This window comes from Schistocerca nitens, chromosome 12 (genome assembly GCF_023898315.1).
Source record: "Schistocerca nitens isolate TAMUIC-IGC-003100 chromosome 12, iqSchNite1.1, whole genome shotgun sequence".
In the NCBI taxonomy this organism is placed as follows: Eukaryota; Metazoa; Arthropoda; class Insecta; order Orthoptera; family Acrididae; genus Schistocerca; species Schistocerca nitens.
Window position 1 is genome coordinate 31,266,701 of NC_064625.1, and position 18,617 is coordinate 31,285,317.

The 18,617-nt window shown below is 38.6% G+C and overlaps 1 protein-coding gene across 1 annotated transcript in view; it reads left to right on the forward strand.

Moving 5' to 3' along the window:
- LOC126215282 (uncharacterized) overlaps window positions 1-18,359 on the forward strand; it is a 98,795-nt gene extending 80,436 nt beyond the window's left edge. Inside the window, exons 3-4 of the mRNA XM_049941971.1 lie at window positions 2,204-2,329; window positions 17,962-18,359. Of these exons, the coding sequence (XP_049797928.1) occupies window positions 2,204-2,329; window positions 17,962-18,332 (497 nt within the window). The 3' untranslated portion in view covers window positions 18,333-18,359. The remainder of the gene's footprint in view (window positions 1-2,203; window positions 2,330-17,961) is intronic.
- The last annotated feature ends 258 nt before the right edge of the window (window positions 18,360-18,617 follow it).

An 18,617-nucleotide genomic window follows, 5' to 3' on the forward strand; every position in this document is an offset into this window, starting at 1 on the left:
GTTTTCTGTGCACATTTAGGAGACCCCTAGCAACACTTTCTTTCATCTCCAGCGAGTAGTTAACATGTTATATTAGTTTATTTAGCATGCTTTGCTTATCTTTTGCTAACATATACCTTGATTAATTTCCACATGCATTCTTGATAGGATCTTTGGAACCTGATGGATATGGATGAATGAAAGAACGAATGTTGTCATCTCTTTCTAGTCCCAAACTCTGAATACTGCCTTCCTCTTAAAATTCTGTGTTTTAATATATTGTACCTATAGTTTCTGGTATTCTAATGGAGTCCTAAATTATAGGGTGAAACCAGAATGATATTTTCACTCTGCAGCGGAGTGTGCGCTGATATGAAACTTCCTGGCAGATTAAAACTGTGTGCCCGACCGAGACTCGAACTCGGGACCTTTGCCTTTCACGGGCAAGTGCTCTACTGGCAGAAGTAAAGCTGTGAGTACCGGGCGTGAGTCGTGCTTCGGTAGCTCAGATGGTAGAGCACTTGCCCGCGAAAGGCAAAGGTCCCGAGTTTGAGTCTCGGTCGGGCACACAGTTTATAGGGTGAAAATTATTTAAACCAACAGACTCTGGCAGATTGCATGGGACACAAAAGGGACACTTTCTCTAATATCATAATTACCTGTGAACATTTTTAATCTGGTAAAGGGCATAATCACTCTCTGCATTCATGAAATTACACATAACATGGGGATAAACGTTAGAAATGTCCTTCATGAGCAATTGTTAACCCATTTCACTTACAGTGAGTGAAACCACATAATTATCCATTCACAGTTTCCATAGTGGAACCTGGAACACTGTCAAATAAGAAGAAATAGCCTTCCACCTGAAGTAATCTATTACACATAGATTTCCACATAAAAGCTGGTTCTGAAGAAACATAACAGACACTTTTGGTTATAACATAACATTGCTTGAAATTATCTGTCTCTTTTCATAACATTCTTTTTACTTACATTTTCTTTATCAGATTTCATTGTGCAATTCAGTTTTTTTTTTTCAGAAATTCTGGCAAACATTGCTAACATTTATTGAAAGTCAGTGCCATCTCTTATTTGCAGTGAATTAATAGGTTTTGCAAGAGGACAGCTACCATCAACAGAGTCCACTGAGTCTGATATGAAACTACTGCCCAATCTATTTTTTGACACTATCTATAAACAGCTTTATGAGTGGATTCAGTCCTTCATTTGTATCACAAGTTCAAAACAGCCAAGTACAGACAAATTTGTTTCACCTAAAAGACAATGTTTAATTGATATTAATTAATTAAAGCCTCAATAAAATTGCATTAATAACATATGAAGTACTTTGCCTTGACAAAATCCAATTTCAGATTTGTGATCTCCTAGTGAAACGTAATAGTTTGATATTTGATCAACTAAATCTATGTAATTTTTGTTTTGGTATCTTCTGTAGTGATTTTGTTTCTGCATGTTCTTAGGTATTCTATCCACACATTATAAATTATAGACAAGATTTGCATAGAAGCAGAAGTGACAAACTGTGATAGTCCCTGAATTCTATTTTGGTGCACCAAATTGGCATTCAGTGTAATTTGAAATGTGTAAAAGATAATTTAATTAAAGACATGCTTTTAATTCTGTTGTATATCTTGTCTGATGCCATAAGAATGACATCAGAAGCCATCACATTAAAAGAAGCTGCGTCAGCAGACAATGAGCAGTTATATTTTGAGTGAGTTGGGGCAGTCGTTAACAGAGTGATGCGAGTCACATCTGTTGGTTTGGTGTCTCAGCTCCAGGTGGCACTGTATTTTCATATCTGAGTAATAGCAAGGTGATAACGTTGATAGAAATCATATGGGGTGTATCAAATACATTTATTTCTTAGTGCTGGAGGCTAATAAAAAATGGATGTTCCACAAACTTTTTGTTTCTTATCCAAACCTCATGTCATCTCAAACATCATTTAAAGCCACGGACCTGCACCTTGGATGCAACAAATATAAGTATATTCACAACTGTATGTGTATCCATGGGAGTTACGGACTTGGGTATCTCACTGACGGGAGGGAATCCATTACACAACAGAAATAAATGTCGATGATCAATGTTTAGTTAGTTATCCTTGCATTAAGCGGATAAATTCTGTTATGAAGAAGAAAAGACAGAGATTGGGAATTCATATACATCAGCTACTCTCATGGTAATTGTTTTTCAGTGGACTATCAAAACCTGGAGACAGTGAAGAAGAAGGCCAGGGACATGGGAATGCTGTTTATCCACGTTCCCCAAGCAGGGCGGTATGAACGCTGTCTGGACAGAATCCTCAGGCTGAAGGCCAAGAGTGAGTAAATTACTGTCTGCATCACACTAATGACCGTACAAAATGTTGTCCAGCCAGTGACACCTGTTTCATTGTATAGTCAATAAGAAGTTAGAACACTTTTTCCCTACTTCAAAAAGTTTGAGTTCATAATATCCATCCTATTCACTTACCTTACAAAATTTATAGCATTTGTAGATTTAGATAAAGCTTCTGGCAGTGTTGACTGGAATACAGTCTTTAAATATTATGTGTTTCAGCCTCAGGTCAGACAAATGGTATCATGACCTGTTTGACTCTTCAGCAATTCTGTTTAGCTGATCTGTTTATAAAATGGTGGGACTACTAATATACTAGAAAAATCAATTGCAAATGAAACTAACTTCTAAACACAACTACATGCATTTGAATATTTTCGATAGCTTATCATGAAGGTAGCCTATAAATGGACAGCCCATAACAGTCTCAATGTAAACACATGTGTGATCTGGTTGTTCAAACTGAAATTAGCTTAGTAATAGCATAAAGTTAGTAACTCTTAAATCACAATAAAATATTAAGAGAATAATATTAGGCAATGACTGACTACAACAGGACAAGGAATACAGTAGCAGACAAATAGGTAGCTTTGAGATATGAAATAGTGAAGGCAGCAGAGGACCAAACAGATAAAAAGATGAAGCCTAGCAGAAATCCTTGAATACTGAATTTAATTGACAAAAGGAGAAAATATAAAAATGCAGTGAATGCAGCAGGTAAAAGACAATAAAAATGCCTAAAAATTGAGATTGACAGGATGTGCAAAATGGCTATGCAGGAATGGCTAGCGGGTAAGTGTAAGGATACATAAGGATATATCTCTAGGGGGAAAATAGACACCACCTACAGGAAAATAAATGGGACCTTTGAATAAAAGTGAAGCATTTGTATTAATATCAAGAGCTTAGATGTAAGACCAGAACTAAATAAAGAGGGGAAATCTGAAAGGTCAAAGGAGTATATGGAGGGTCTATACAAGGGAGCAATATTATAGAAAGGGAAGAGGACACAGATGAAAATGGTGTTATGATACTGCCAGAAGAATCTGACAGAATACTGAAAGAGCTAAATCGAAACAATACCCTGGGGATAGACGACATTCCATCAGAACTGCTGTTATCCTTGGAAGAACGACGCATGACAGAACTATTCCACCTGCTGTGTAAGATGTGACAGATGGGTGAAATACCCTCCGACTTCAAGATGACTGTCATAATTTAAATTTAAAACAAAGCAGTTGCTGACAGGTGTGAATATTATCAAATTATCTTCTTAATAAGTCACAGCTCCAAAATACTAGCATGAATTATGTACAGAAGACTGGAAAAATTGGCAGAAGCCAACCTCAGGAAAGATCAGTTTGAGTTCCTGAGAAAAGTAGGAACATGTGAAGCAATACTGACCCTGCAAATTATCATAGAAGAAAGTTTACTGCATGGCAAACATATGTTTGTAGCATTTTGAGATTTAGATGAAGCTTTTGACAACAATGAGTGGAGTACACTCTTTACAATTCCGACAGTAGCAGGGGCAAAATATAGGCAGTGAAAGGCTGTTCACAGTATGTACAGAAACCAGATGGCAGCTATGAGTTGAGGGACATAAAAGGGAAGCAGTGGTTGGGAAGGAAGTGAGATAGGGCTGCAGCCTATCCCTGATCTTATTTGATCTGTACACTGAGCTAGCAGTATAGGAAACCAGATGACATTGCAATTCTGACAGAGACCACAAAGGACTTGGGAAAACAGTTGAAAGGAATGGACAGTGCCTTGAAAGGAGGATATAAGACAAACATCAACAAAAGCGAAACAGTTGTAATGGAATGCAGTTGAATTAAATCAGATTATGCTGAGGGAATTAGATTAGATTAGGAAATGAGACACTAAAAATAGTGGATGAGTTTTGCTATTCGGGCAGTAAAACAACTGACAATGGCTGAAGCAGAGAGAATATAAACTGTAGACTGGCAATGGCAAGAAAAGCATTTCTGAGGAAGAGAAATTTGTTAACATCAAATATAGATTTAAGTGTTAAGAGGTATTTTCTGAAGGTATTTGTCTGAAGGGTAGTCTTGTATAGAAGTGAAATACGGATGATAAACAGTTCAGACAAGAGAAATGTGGTGCTACAGCAGAATGCTGAAGATTAGATGGGTAGATTGTGTAACTAATGAGTAGGTGCTAACACAACTGTAGAGAAAGGAAATCTGTGGCACAAGTTTACTAAAAGAAGAGACTGGTTGATAGGACACATTCTTAGACATCAAGGAATCAACCTATATAGTACTGGATATAAGTGTGGGGGCCAGCATCATACAGGGAGACCACAAAATGAATACAGTAAGCAGATTCAGAAGGATGTTGATTGCAGTAGCTGTTCAGAGATGAATAGGCTTGTACAGGATAGAGTAGCATGGAGAGCTGCAGCAAACCAGTGAAGACCACTAAAACTACAAAACTGAGTGAGAAGGAACGCCTTCCCCAGATGAAACTAGTGCAAAGTTTCTTGAGTACTAGTGTGGGTAAACTAGATGTGTACTGTCATACAAGCAGGACTGATGTGGCAGATATGGGCTCTAATTAGACACTGGTAGCTGGCAGTCTCATGTGTACACTAAACAGATGAGTATGAAACAAATGAAAAATTGAACTGCTATCAGATAAGTGCAAGCTGGCAGAAAAAGAACCCCAACAAAGGAAAAATTCAAAACACAGTAAAAAGAGACATCATAATACATGAAAAGATACGTAGAAAAAGGCTTTGCTATGGAAGCCAGTTTGCTAATTTAACTATGGTTGTGTACATACTTTTAAAACAATAGTATTTTTATGTATATTCAAATGATATACTTTAGGAACATAATGATGGCTATCCAGACATTGATCTCTGCATTTTACTTTTTGGTCTACATCTTTTTTAATGATAACTAAAAACTGTTATATTACTACCTATGTTAAATGTTCTTTAAGGCAGATATCAAAAGATTTTTTTTTTCTCCAGGCCTAAAAGTTTGTATGAAGAGGGCGTGAGAATATTGAAAACCTTGCGCAATGTGCATGCACAATAACTAAAGACAGTTCCTGTAGGCCAGTTTGTGGTAGTTTCCTGACTTGATAGACCCCAAGTGTGCTGTGTCAAATTATTTCTCTCAACTTCCTCTACACTTGTGTGGTACATTGTAAAGAATGACAGTGTTTCAAAAGCACAGAAAATAAATAACAGTCTTTATTAAATGTGTTCTATATGATTAATGGAAAATCTCATATAAAGATGTGAAACAAATACTAACAAAGAGATAGAGGGGCTGGCCAGTACTTACCTCAGCTCAGTACAGCCAATAGATACACATAAAACAGAACTGAAATTTTAAGTTCCTAGCTTTCGGAACAAATGTTCCTTCATCGGGGAGGAGAGAGGGGAAAGAAAGGGAAGAAGGGAAAGGAGATTCAGTTACTCACAACCCAGGTTATGAAGCAACAGGGAAAGGAAAATAGGGAGGGTAGCAAGGATGGAGGCATGGTTGTCCCTCCATCCTTGCTACCCTCCCTATTTTCCTTTCCCTGTTGCTTCATAACCTGGGTTGTGAGTAACTGAATCTCCTTTCCCTTCTTCCCTTTCTTTCCCCTCTCTCCTCCCCGATGAAGGAACATTTGTTCCGAAAGCTAGGAACTTAAATTTTCAGTTCTGTTTTATGTGTATCTATCGGCTGTACTGAGCTGAGGTAAGCACTGGTCAGCCCCTCTATCTCTTTGTTAGTAAATGTGTTCTATCTCAGATAACATTCAGAATAGGGCATATGTTCACGGGAAGGTTTTTTTTCCCCCTCTTCAGAAACACTAATATCATCACCCCTCAATACATGTCCTGTTGTCCTAACTAACCCTAGATATTCTGTGCATATGTTGTATGTTCATTGTATTATGGGGGCACAATGTAATGTGACCCCTGGATGGATGGATAAATAAATGACTAAATAAATATTGTTTACATAAGGAAATCTGTAGTGCTTGAAGACAACATGATGTTAGGGCATAAACATCTGTGCCAAATGCAAGAATGCAGATGACATTTCTGGTTTAAAGTAAAATAAGTTGATAAATGTAGTAACTAAAAACCACATTTCAGTATCTCTTGAAACAACAACATTTTAAATAAATAAAACAAAATGCATATGGTAAAATATATCTGCATTTTTAATAGTTGCAAAAAAAGGATTTAAAATACCATTATTCTCAAATTTTAATTAAAAAGTTGAACAGTGACCACTAGTAGAGATAAAATGTGATGCTTTAAGTACAACACAGCTGCAAAATGACAAACAAGCAAGTTTATGCATCCAAATACCCACAAAAGTGGATTCACAAGACTGACAATGACATCATGTTTCAATATTTGATTATACACTGATTATACAGTGCTTTACAAATGGATAGCAGATCGCATGTTAAAATGTCGTGGGCCAAATATTGTCTTTCATATACGGTCATGCTCAGCATATGTAAGCACCATTTAAAATAACCCAGTTTTGGCAAAACCCTGTCATATTTTCATATTCTACTTTCTCCCCACTCCCTCTGTTTACCAAATTTAGTTACAACAGAATTTGCTCTTTCCACAAATTTCAAATACCTCTCAGTAAGTATTGTTGTCAATCTGAGTAAATGGGCATGAATGAAGACTAATAAAATTGTTCTTTTATTGAAATTAATAACTTGTCTTTATGGAAATTTTCTCACTTAAACTTGGAAAACAAATACAGTCTATCTATTTCTGTGCTGCCAAATTGTGTACATAAGATTACTACAATGTACCAACAAGAAATAATAAACAAAGCAGGAAGTTCTGAGTAGTTGGGCATACATGATGAGGTACGGATAAATCATGTAGTTGTAATTCCTACACATTAGGCTCAACTTCTTTTACTGCAAGATTATTGTCAACTTCCACAATACAGAAATCAGCTAGCTGGAATATTTTAACACTTTGGCATACTGTGGAATACTAACTAAATAAAAATTTTAATTTTTGTTTTTAATTAAAATTCGTTCAGGAATGGTCTGGGCATGCTGTGTGTAAACATAAGCTGTGTAGATTTAACAGATATATGGGGCTGGGGAAAGAAAGAACTAGTAAGATCAGGGCAGGGCAGGGCAGGGCAGGTCAGGGCATGTCGAACTAAGCAAAACTTGACAGATGGCTAGAGTTTGTAATTACAGCATTCAATGTAAACAATGCTTTTGTCTCATTAAAAGATTATCTTGCTTTTGTTTATTTGCTGAAGTCTTAGTAAAGCATCTTATTACAGTTTCAAAGTCTTTTTATTTATTTATTTTTATTTTATTTATTTAGCCATCCGTGGACATTTTAAAATGTATGGATGTTGTCAGTTGCATGCATTCATATATTTATACAGTTTGTTGTTACATGTAGTGAAACATTGTGATATATAAGTTATTTACAATCATTTTTGCTCCTTATCAAAATATTGTGAAACAAAAGCTATTTACAATCATTTTGTACTAAGGAATTCACTTGTAGTGTAAAAGCAGTGTTCCTGCAAAAACAATTTAAGATTTTTCCTAAAGCGGTACATGTTATCTGCTTCTTTTATTTTCTGCGGCAGTTTATTATACAGTTTTACACCTTCATACAAGAAGCTACTTTGAGTCTTATGTTTATTTTTCCTGTCTAGGTGAAGACAGTGACTTGTTCTTGTACTATAGTTATGAAAACTGCTATTTCTGCTATAGTTTTCTATATTTTCCTTGATGTACACTATGGTTTGGAATATAAATTCACAAGGAACAGTTAGAATTTCTAACATTTTGAAAAGTTCTCTAAAGTGGGCCCACTTACTGCTTTTTGTTATAATTCTTACTGCTCTCTTTTGCATTTTAAATACTGTTCGTAAATTCTGAGCACTGTTTCCCCAGAAAATAATACCATAACTGATTACTGAATGAACATAACTAAAGTATACAGTTCTCAAACATTCACTACTGCATGAGGATACAAGGACTCTATGGAGATGTTATCTAGTTTTAAATTTAAGGGACTCTGTTTTCTGTTCATTCTAAAGCATATTGTATTTGTTTTCTTTATGTTGAGAGTTACTTTGTTTTCCTGAGAACATTTGTGAACATCCCTCAGCACTTCAGTAGAATTTTCCAACATTTGTGCTGGTGTCTTACTGGTGATCACTATGTTGCTGTCATCCGCAAACAATATCTTCTCTCCATGGCTGATATGTTGCAGGAAATCATTTATATACACCAGAAATAATACAGGGCCTAGTACGCTTCTTTGAGGGACCCCAATATCGATACATTGTGGATCAGATAATGTTTCTCAATGTACTTAACTCCACTGGAGACATGTGTGATCTCTGCTGACTGTACCCTGTTTTCTAGATATGAACGAAACCATTTGAGAACCACTCCCCTTACTCCTAGTGCCTATAATTTATGCAACAGCTTCTGGTGGTCAACTGTATCAAATGCCTCAGACAGGTCTAGGAAAAGGCCAGTTACATAGCTGTTCGCATCTAGTGCTTCTAAAACTGTTTTTGTAAATTGTGCTATTGTAGATTCTGTACCTCTATCAGGCCTGAAACCATGCTGGTCATTGCAGAGGAGGTTGAATTTACTTAGATAGCTCAAAAGCCTGTTTTTCATTATTGTTTCTATCACTTTGGAAAAGCATGACAATAGGGCTATTGGTCTGTAGTTCTCAATGTTTTCTACATCACCTTTCTTGTGAACTGGTAAAATTTTGACATGCTTCAGATAGTCAGGAAAGCAACCAGTTTTGAAGGATTCATTTATGATTTCTGTTAGTGGAGCTTTGATACCGTTTATGCATTTTTTCAGCTCACACATTTGGATTTCATCTAAACCTGCAGAGTTTTTGTTATTTAATTGCATTACAACATTGCATACTTCCTCCTCAGTAGTTGGAAGCAATACTATTGAGTTTGCTATATGCTTCTGTATTGGTTGATTAGCACCTTTTGGAAAATTTTTCTGTAAGTTTGTCCTTGAGAAACTTTTAATATTAAAACTAATATAGAGCCATTTTATTTGAATAATGTTCTTTGCATGTAGAACTTAGTAGCTGTGTTTTACTCTAAAAGGTATGATCTCTGTATATGTCTTTGTATAAAGTGATAAAATTTTGTAAAACTAATTTTGTGTTTCCTCTCTTTCCATGTAGTTCCTTTCCTTGATAATTTCACAAGCTTCTTATACATGCTTCCCTCTTTAGAGAGTGTATTTGCTGCTCAGCCTGATAACAGTGAGGAATTTCCCTAATGTAAGTTTCACTAATCTGTAATTACAGTAATGAATACAAGTAATCTTACTGTTATACTATAAAATAAGATGCATCTCTTGATGCATGTATGATTTCTTTTTTTCATTGTAGTCTGCTGTGTCTTTCCTGGCTGTGGTCATGACTTACTTCCTACTTGATCATTTGTTGTGTTCCATAAGCTCTTGTACTTAGGGTAGTGCACCAGATTTTGTAAAATAAAAAAAAAAAGAAGTGATGACTCATTATTATTTTAAAATCTAAAATATAAATATATATCATATCATAAAAATTACATAGCCCTTACATACATTTGATAGAGGTCACAAAATATTATTAATGTGGAAGTACACATCTAGAGAACAAAATAAGTACATATTTATCATTTTCAAGGGCTTGTAAATCAGATTCAGATTGATTCTTATTGTATTTTACTGATCTACTGGCACTTTTCAATAACTGAATATCACTCTTTTCAAATTTAAAAAATTCTGAACTGGGTAACTGCTATACAGAATATGCTTTCCCAAAGTTCATGTTGATGATGTTTGCACAGTACAAAGACACACAATTAATTTCCAAAATGTGTTTGTCTAGACTCTGCAGTACTGTATCAGTAAGTACCATATATGTTACCCAAGCCCTTTCAACAAAATCTAAAAGTTTATTCTGCACTACCTTTAAAGGATAGGACTACCAGATGCAAACTGGAAATATTTTTCAATTGCTTTTGTTTGATGCATCAGATGCTAACAAAAATAATGCTAAGGTCTTTACTGAACACCTTACAATAGATACAAAGTCAGGAGTAAGAACATTCTTCACAATCATTTTTGCTTTGATGCATCACCATTAAAGATTGGAAGCAACTGCAGAATCATTAAATATTTGAGACTCAAATTTATTTCTGCTGTCCACACTTGAATGACATGGTTATGTTTCACAGCATGATACACTAAACCAAGTTGACATGTGATGCTCTTATCATACTCTTCTTTACCGTTTAAGCTAAAGAAACAGCTCGTTAGTTTATTTCAATTTCCAGTAAAAAAAATATATAAAAACAAAGATGATGTGACTTACCAAATGAAAGTGCTGGCAGGTCGACAGACACACAAACGAACACAAACATACACACAAAATTCAAGCTTTCGCAACAAACTGTTGCCTCATCAGGAAAGAGGGAAGGAGAGGGAAAGACGAAAGGATGTGGGTTTTAAGGGAGAGGGTAAGGAGTCATTCCACTCCCGGGGGCGGAAAGACTTACCTTAGGGGGAAAAAGGGCAGGTATACACTCGCACACACACACATATCCATCCACACATATACCATGCAGGGATACGACTTCCTCAAATCCTGCCCTGAAATGAGATCCATCCTTCATGAAATCCTCCCCACTCCACCAAGAGTGTCTCTCCGCCGTCCACCTTTCACATGTGTGGATGGATATGTGTGTGTGTGCGAGTGTATACCTGCCCTTTTTCCCCCTAAGGTAAGTCTTTCCGCTCCCGGGACTGGAATGACTCCTTACCCTCTCCCTTAAAACCCACATCCTTTCGTCTTTCCCTCTCCTTCCCTCTTTCCTGATGAGGCAACAGTTTGTTGCGAAAGCTTGAATTTTCAAACGAAAGTGCTGGCACGTCGATAAACACACAAACAAACACAAACATACACACAAAATTCAAGCTTTCGCAACAAACTGTTGCCTCATCAGGAAAGAGGGAAGGAGAGGGAAAGACGAAAGGATGTGGGTTTTAAGGGAGAGGGTAAGGAGTCATTCCAATCCCGGGAGCGGAAAGACTTACCTTAGGGGGAAAAAAGGACAGGTATACACTCGCACACACACACATATCCATGGATGGATAGGTCCGGGACTGGATCAGATTCTGAATGTGGCTCTCCAGCAGGGATACGACTTCCTCAAATCCTGCCCTGAAATGAGATCCATCCTTCATGAAATCCTCCCCACTCCACCAAGAGTGTCTTTCCGCCGTCCACCTAACCTTCGTAACCTCTTAGTTCATCCCTATGAAATCCCCAAACCACCTTCCCTACCCTCTGGCTCCTACCCTTGTAACCGCCCCCGGTGTAAAACCTGTCCCATGCACCCTCCCACCACCACCTACTCCAGTCCTGTAACCCGGAAGGTGTACACGATCAAAGGCAGAGCCACGTGTGAAAGCACCCACGTGATCTACCAACTGACCTGCCTACACTGTGACGCATTCTATGTGGGAATGACCAGCAACAAACTGTCCATTCGCATGAATGGACACAGGCAGACAGTGTTTGTTGGTAATGAGGATCACCCTGTGGCTAAACATGCCTTGGTGCATGGCCAGCACATCTTGGCACAGTGTTACACCGTCCGGGTTATCTGGATACTTCCCACTAACACCAACTTATCTGAACTCCGGAGATGGGAACTTGCTCTTCAATATATCCTCTCTTCCCGTTATCCACCAGGCCTCAATCTCCGCTAATTCCAAGTTGCCGCCACTCATACCTCAACTGTCATTCAACAACATCTTTGCCTCTGCACTTCTGCCTCGACTGACATCTCTGCCCAAACTCTTTGTCTTTAAATATGTCTGCTTGTGTCTGTGTATGTGCGGATGGATATGTGTGTGTGTGCGAGTGTATACCTGTCCTTTTTTCCCCCTAAGGTAAGTCTTTCCACTCCCGGGATTGGAATGACTCCTTACCCTCTCCCTTAAAACCCACATCCTTTCATCTTTCCCTCTCCTTCCCTCTTTCCTGATGAGGCAACAGTTTGTTGCGAAAGCTTGAATTTTGTGTGAATGTTTGTGTTTGTTTGTGTGTCTGTCGACCTGCCAGCACTTTCATTTGGTAAGTCACATCATCTTTGTTTTTAGATATATTTTTCCTACGTGGAATGTTTCCATGTGACTTACCAAATGGAAGTGCTGGCAGGTCGACAGACACACAAACAAACACAAACATACACACAAAATTCAAGCTTTCGCAACAAACTGTTGCCTCATCAGGAAAGAGGGAAGTAGAGGGAAAGACGAAAGGATGTGGGTTTTAAGGGAGAGGGTAAGGAGTCATTCCAATCCCGGGAGCGGAAAGACTTACCTTAGGGGGAAAAAAGGACGGGTATACACTCGCACACACACAAATATCCATCCACACATATACAGACACAAGCAGACATATTTAAAGACAATATTCTTGTATTGTGCATGTTGCCTCAGGTCAGTTTGTCCTCCATGCTAAATACTGAGATGCATGCTAATGCTTGCTACACAAATTAGAAAATGCTCAGTTCTTGTCTGGTCCTGGCTTACCCACAAAAATGCATCTTCCCATTTCTTGAGATGTATTTATATTTGGTTACGCGTGTCTTAAATTTTAAACATTTTTCATGGAAGAGACTTCTATGGCTCTTCTTGACTCAAACATTTTTAACTTGAAACTAATTTTCTGACAAAGACTAATACATTAAAACAAACTCTGAACAATGTTTCAGTGAGACTGGGGACACTTGAGAAAGCAATGTATTCATTGGTTGAAACTTCCATATGTCACTATCCACATACTTATATTGTAGTCCTATGTATGTCTTCCTTTAAGTTCACAACATTTCTTGATTCCAGCTTAGGGAGAACGACAGTACCACAAGGAAGAGAGGCTATTTTTACTGTCATATGCTTTGTCCTAAAGATAGATGTACATAAGACTACAACATAAGGAAGTGGAGAGCAACATATGGAGGTTTGGATCAGGCTGGGGAGCTTGCACAGATAGCCAAATGGTTAAGGCAATAGCTTGTGTTAGGCAATAAATCTGCGTCCTAGCCCCAGTCCAGCATAAATTTTCACATACCACAACTGCTCAATACATCTATATCCATTGCAGCTGACATCATGAAATTCACCTGCAAGTATAGAACAATTTCTCACAGAGAATTCCACTTCTGTACTACAAAAATTGTAGCTTTTCACAAAACTGATGTTTCTTTCCATTGTTCATAATATCACAGAAAGTGCTATCTAATAACAATCTATACAGTTCATGAATGGTATATTTATTGTGAGACCTTACACTCTGCTTATTGGGGTAAATACTTGAATCCCACTCTGCTCAGGATTGTTCCCTTCTTTTATAACTTACACAATGGGCTCCAACATTTTGCTTGCATCTTCTGTCAACATAATGACTGCTTTCTCTTTCTGCTCAGCGATAAATTTAATGACATTCACAGCAAAGTGAGAACTCATTTCTCGTAATCATTTTCAGTACAAGGTAACCACACACACATCTTTAAGCTGGAGCATGAATGTATCTAGTCAACCAAATTAATTCCCATTATGGCCAGGTCTACAGTTCACTTTGTTTAGTAATATGTGTGACCATAAGGTAGCGGGATTTCTTTTTTTTTTATGTCCATCCGATTTTCAATTCTTTTATCTTTTTGGTACATATTTTCCTGATGTATGTTTACATTTTCATATGTTTTGAATATTTATTTCATTGCGGACAGTCAAAAATATTATACATGTTTTGAAAAAGATGGATCAAAGAATATGCATTAAATTTTGCTTGAAGAATGGAACAAAGTGCAGCAGCGCATTTGAAATGTCGACTGTGACTTTTGGCGAATCTGCTACAAGTAAGACAAGAGTTTCAGAGAGGATCGAGAAGATGCTGAAGATGGCGGCCACTCTGGACCCCTAACGCATCAATCACTGATGAAATGTGGAAGAAGAAAAGAAAATCGCTCTGGAAAATCCTCGCCAAATCACCATCAGGGCGGTTGCTGATAATGTCAGCATATCCTTGGCTCATGCTTTTTTCGGATGTTTTGGGCATGAAAAGTGTAGCAGCAAAGTTTGTTCCAAAATTGTTGAATTTTGATCAAAAGGAACATTGGGCAGACACCTCTCAGGAATCCCTGAATGTTGTCGACAACAATCCAGAACTTCTGAAGAAGATTTAACAGGTGACAAAACCTGGGCTTACAGGTATGATGTCGAAACCAAGGCCCAGTCATCCCAAAGCAAACTGCCTGAAGAACCAAGACAGAAGAAAAATCAAGTTAAATCACATGTGAAGTTTCTTCTCACTGTTTTCTTTGATTACAATGGAATGGTGCATCATGAATTCCTGCCTTATGGTCATATGATCAGTAAGGAATATTATCTGGAAGTTATGTACCATTTGCATGAAGCAATCCAAAGAAAATGACCAGAATTGTGGCAAAACCACTCATGCAAATAGCATCATGCTGCCACTCACACCTCAATGCTTGCTTGTGAGTTTTTGGCAAAAAACAAAACCGTTATGTTGCCTCAGCCACTATATTTGCCGGACATGGCCTCCTGTGACTTCTTTCCATTGCTGGCACTAAAGAGATACATGAAAGGATGTCATTTTGCCACCACATTGATAATATAAAAACAGAATAGCTGAAGGAGCTGAAAACCAAAATGAAAAGTGAGTACCAGAAGTCCTTCCATGAATATGCAAAGTGCTGGCATAGGTGTACTATATCTGAGGGGAAGGGGACAAAGTTGATCCTGACAAATAAGTAACAATTATTTAAGAAAAATAAAAATTCCAGTTATTTTCTGGGAGCAATCCTCTTCACTATAATAATAAAATCAGTACATCATAGTTTTGCACATCAACTCTCCTTCATATCAACCCTTTTGAATAATTCATCTCACAATATTATTTTACACAGTCAGTATGGTTTTAGGAAAGGCTGCACCACAACCCATGCAATAAATGATCACTAAAGTTAGCAGTTGTCTTGATAATAGACTGTGTATTAGGCATCTTTTGCAATCTTACCAGAGCCTTTAACAATGTAATTCAGGACAACCTTCTTCAAAAACTGACTAGTCATGTTTCCAAGGACAATCTCTTAGTTGGATATCATCATACTTGGCAAACAGAAAATAAAGAGTACTTGTTAATAACACTGGCAATAAATTCTTTTCTGGCTGGAAACACACAGTTAACTGTCCCACGAGGCTCAATATTAGGACTACTACTATTTCTGTATTACATCAATGATCTGCTATGCCAGGTTGAGACAGATACCATCCTGTATGCAGATGACTCAGCAGCAATAGTCTGCTGTAAAATCGATGGAGACTTAATCTGCCATATTGAGCAGACACTTGGGGAAGTGGAAGAATGGGTAAAAAATAATAATTTGAAATTAAACTTAGCAAAAACAGAAACAGTCAGTATGATGTGCAAGTGAAATAAGCTATAGGGACAAAAAATTGGACACCGCAAGCTGTGTCAAATTCCTTGGTGTGTTAATAAACAAAAATATGTGGAGTCCTTAGTCAACTGAACAGTCTTGTGTATGTGATGAGTATCTTGTCTAATATCACTGATTTAACAGTTTAGAAACATTATACACTCCTGGAAATGGAAAAAAGAACACATTGACACCGGTGTGTCAGACCCACCATACTTGCTCCGGACACTGCGAGAGGGCTGTACAAGCAATGATCACACGCACGGCACAGCGGACACACCAGGAACCGCGGTGTTGGCCGTCGAATGGCGCTAGCTGCGCAGCATTTGTGCACCGCCGCCGTCAGTGTCAGCCAGTTTGCCGTGGCATACGGAGCTCCATCGCAGTCTTTAACACTGGTAGCATGCCGCGACAGCGTGGACGTGAACCGTATGTGCAGTTGACGGACTTTGAGCGAGGGCGTATAGTGGGCATGCGGGAGGCCGGGTGGACGTACCGCCGAATTGCTCAACACGTGGGGCGTGAGGTCTCCACAGTACATCGATGTTGTCGCCAGTGGTCGGCGGAAGGTGCGCGTGCCCGTCGACCTGGGACCGGACCGCAGCGACGCACGGATGCACGCCAAGACCGTAGGATCCTACGCAGTGCCGTAGGGGACCGCACCGCCACTTCCCAGCAAATTAGGGACACTGTTGCTCCTGGGGTATCGGCGAGGACCATTCGCAACCGTCTCCATGAAGCTGGGCTACGGTCCCGCACACCGTTAGGCCGTCTTCCGCTCACGCCCCAACATCGTGCAGCCCGCCTCCAGAGGTGTCGCGACAGGCGTGAATGGAGGGACGAATGGAGACGTGTCGTCTTCAGCGATGAGAGTCGCTTCTGCCTTGGTGCCAATGATGGTCATATGCGTGTTTGGCACCGTTCAGGTGAGCGCCACAATCAGGACTGCATACGACCGAGGCACACAGGGCCAACACCCGGCATCATGGTGTGGGGAGCGATCTCCTACACTGGCCGTACACCACTGGTGATCGTCGAGGGGACACTGAATAGTGCACGGTACATCCAAACCGTCATCGAACCCATTGTTCTACCATTCCTAGACCGGCAAGGGAACTTGCTGTTCCAACAGGACAATGCACGTCCGCATGTATCCCGTGCCACCCAACGTGCTCTAGAAGGTGTAAGTCAACTACCCTGGCCAGCAAGATCTCCGGATCTGTCCCCCATTGAGCATGTTTGGGACTGGATGAAGCGTCGTCTCACGCGGTCTGCACGTCCAGCACGAACGCTGGTCCAACTGAGGCGCCAGGTGGAAATGGCATGGCAAGGTTCCACAGGACTACATCCAGCATCTCTACGATCGTCTCCATGGGAGAGAAGCAGCCTGCATTGCAGCGAAAGGTGGATATACACTGTACTAGTGCCGACATTGTGCATGCTCTGTTGCCTGTGTCTATGTGCCTGTGGTTCTGTCAGTGTGATCATGTGATGTATCTGATCCCAGGAATGTGTCAATAAAGTTTCCCCTTCCTGGGACAATGAATTCACGGTGTTCTTATTTCAATTTCCAGGAGTGTATATTATGCATATTTTGTTTCAGTAGTTAAGTACTGCATAATTTTCTGGAGGCCTGAGAAAATCAATCTGCTCAAAACCTTTAGGCTATTAAAAAGATCATCTGAGCCATGGTGGGGGGCATATATATATTTTTTCTTTAATGATGACCACGTAACAGAGAACCACGTATCTCTCCAAAACTCACACAGTATCTTTCTAAAACAAAACCATAATTATAGCTATAGATTTTTTTAGAAAAACTGATAACTATGTAAAGGAATACATATGTATTGTCACCTTAGATTAGTTTATTAGTCTGTATATTAGTCTTAAAATTGATAAGTTACCAATGTTATAATCTTTGATTGTATGAGGTATGTTACGTTACAATAAAAATTTTATTTGATTTGTTTTGCACTGTTTCATCCAAATGTGGTTCCTGTCTGCCCTTTTGATATGTGAACATTAAAACATACTTCCTTTCATTTCTTTTTTACTTTTGCAGATGCAGAAAATGAAGAGGAGTTCATGAGGAAAAAGTGGCAGAGGTATCAAACAAAGAAACACAGAGGTTTGCAGAAAATTCTTGAAGAAAAGGATGATGATATCAAAGAGAAGATATACACTTTTAAGGGAAGGAGGCGAGGGAAAGGTTATGAGGGGGAAGAACAAGAATATGAAAGGGAAAGAAAAGGACACATGAGGGAGGAAAAAGGATATGAGAGGGATGAAAAAGACTATGAAAAAGATGAGAGAGAGTATGAGAGGGAAGCAGTAAGAGAAGAACATAAAGATTCTGAAAGATCAAGGAGGGCTGAGTTCAACCCTGTTACAAAGCATCCCCTCATTGTGCCACGTGTGGTACCAAGATTGTAAATTATTACCAATAAATTCAATGCCAATTCTGTGATATCAACTCCATGAAGAAGATTAAAGTGTCTGTGTTTCTTGTAATTGTTTTATAATATGATCAATTTTTCCAACCCATTCCCTAATCTGATAATAATGTACCAGTACATAAATTCTTGGAAACGTATACTCCAACAATATGTTACATTACTTATATTCACTGATTTTTATCACTTGACTAAAAAGATTATGATAGGATGATACATTCAATACTAGGATAAAATTATGTTGTCATCTAGCTGGGTTAGACTG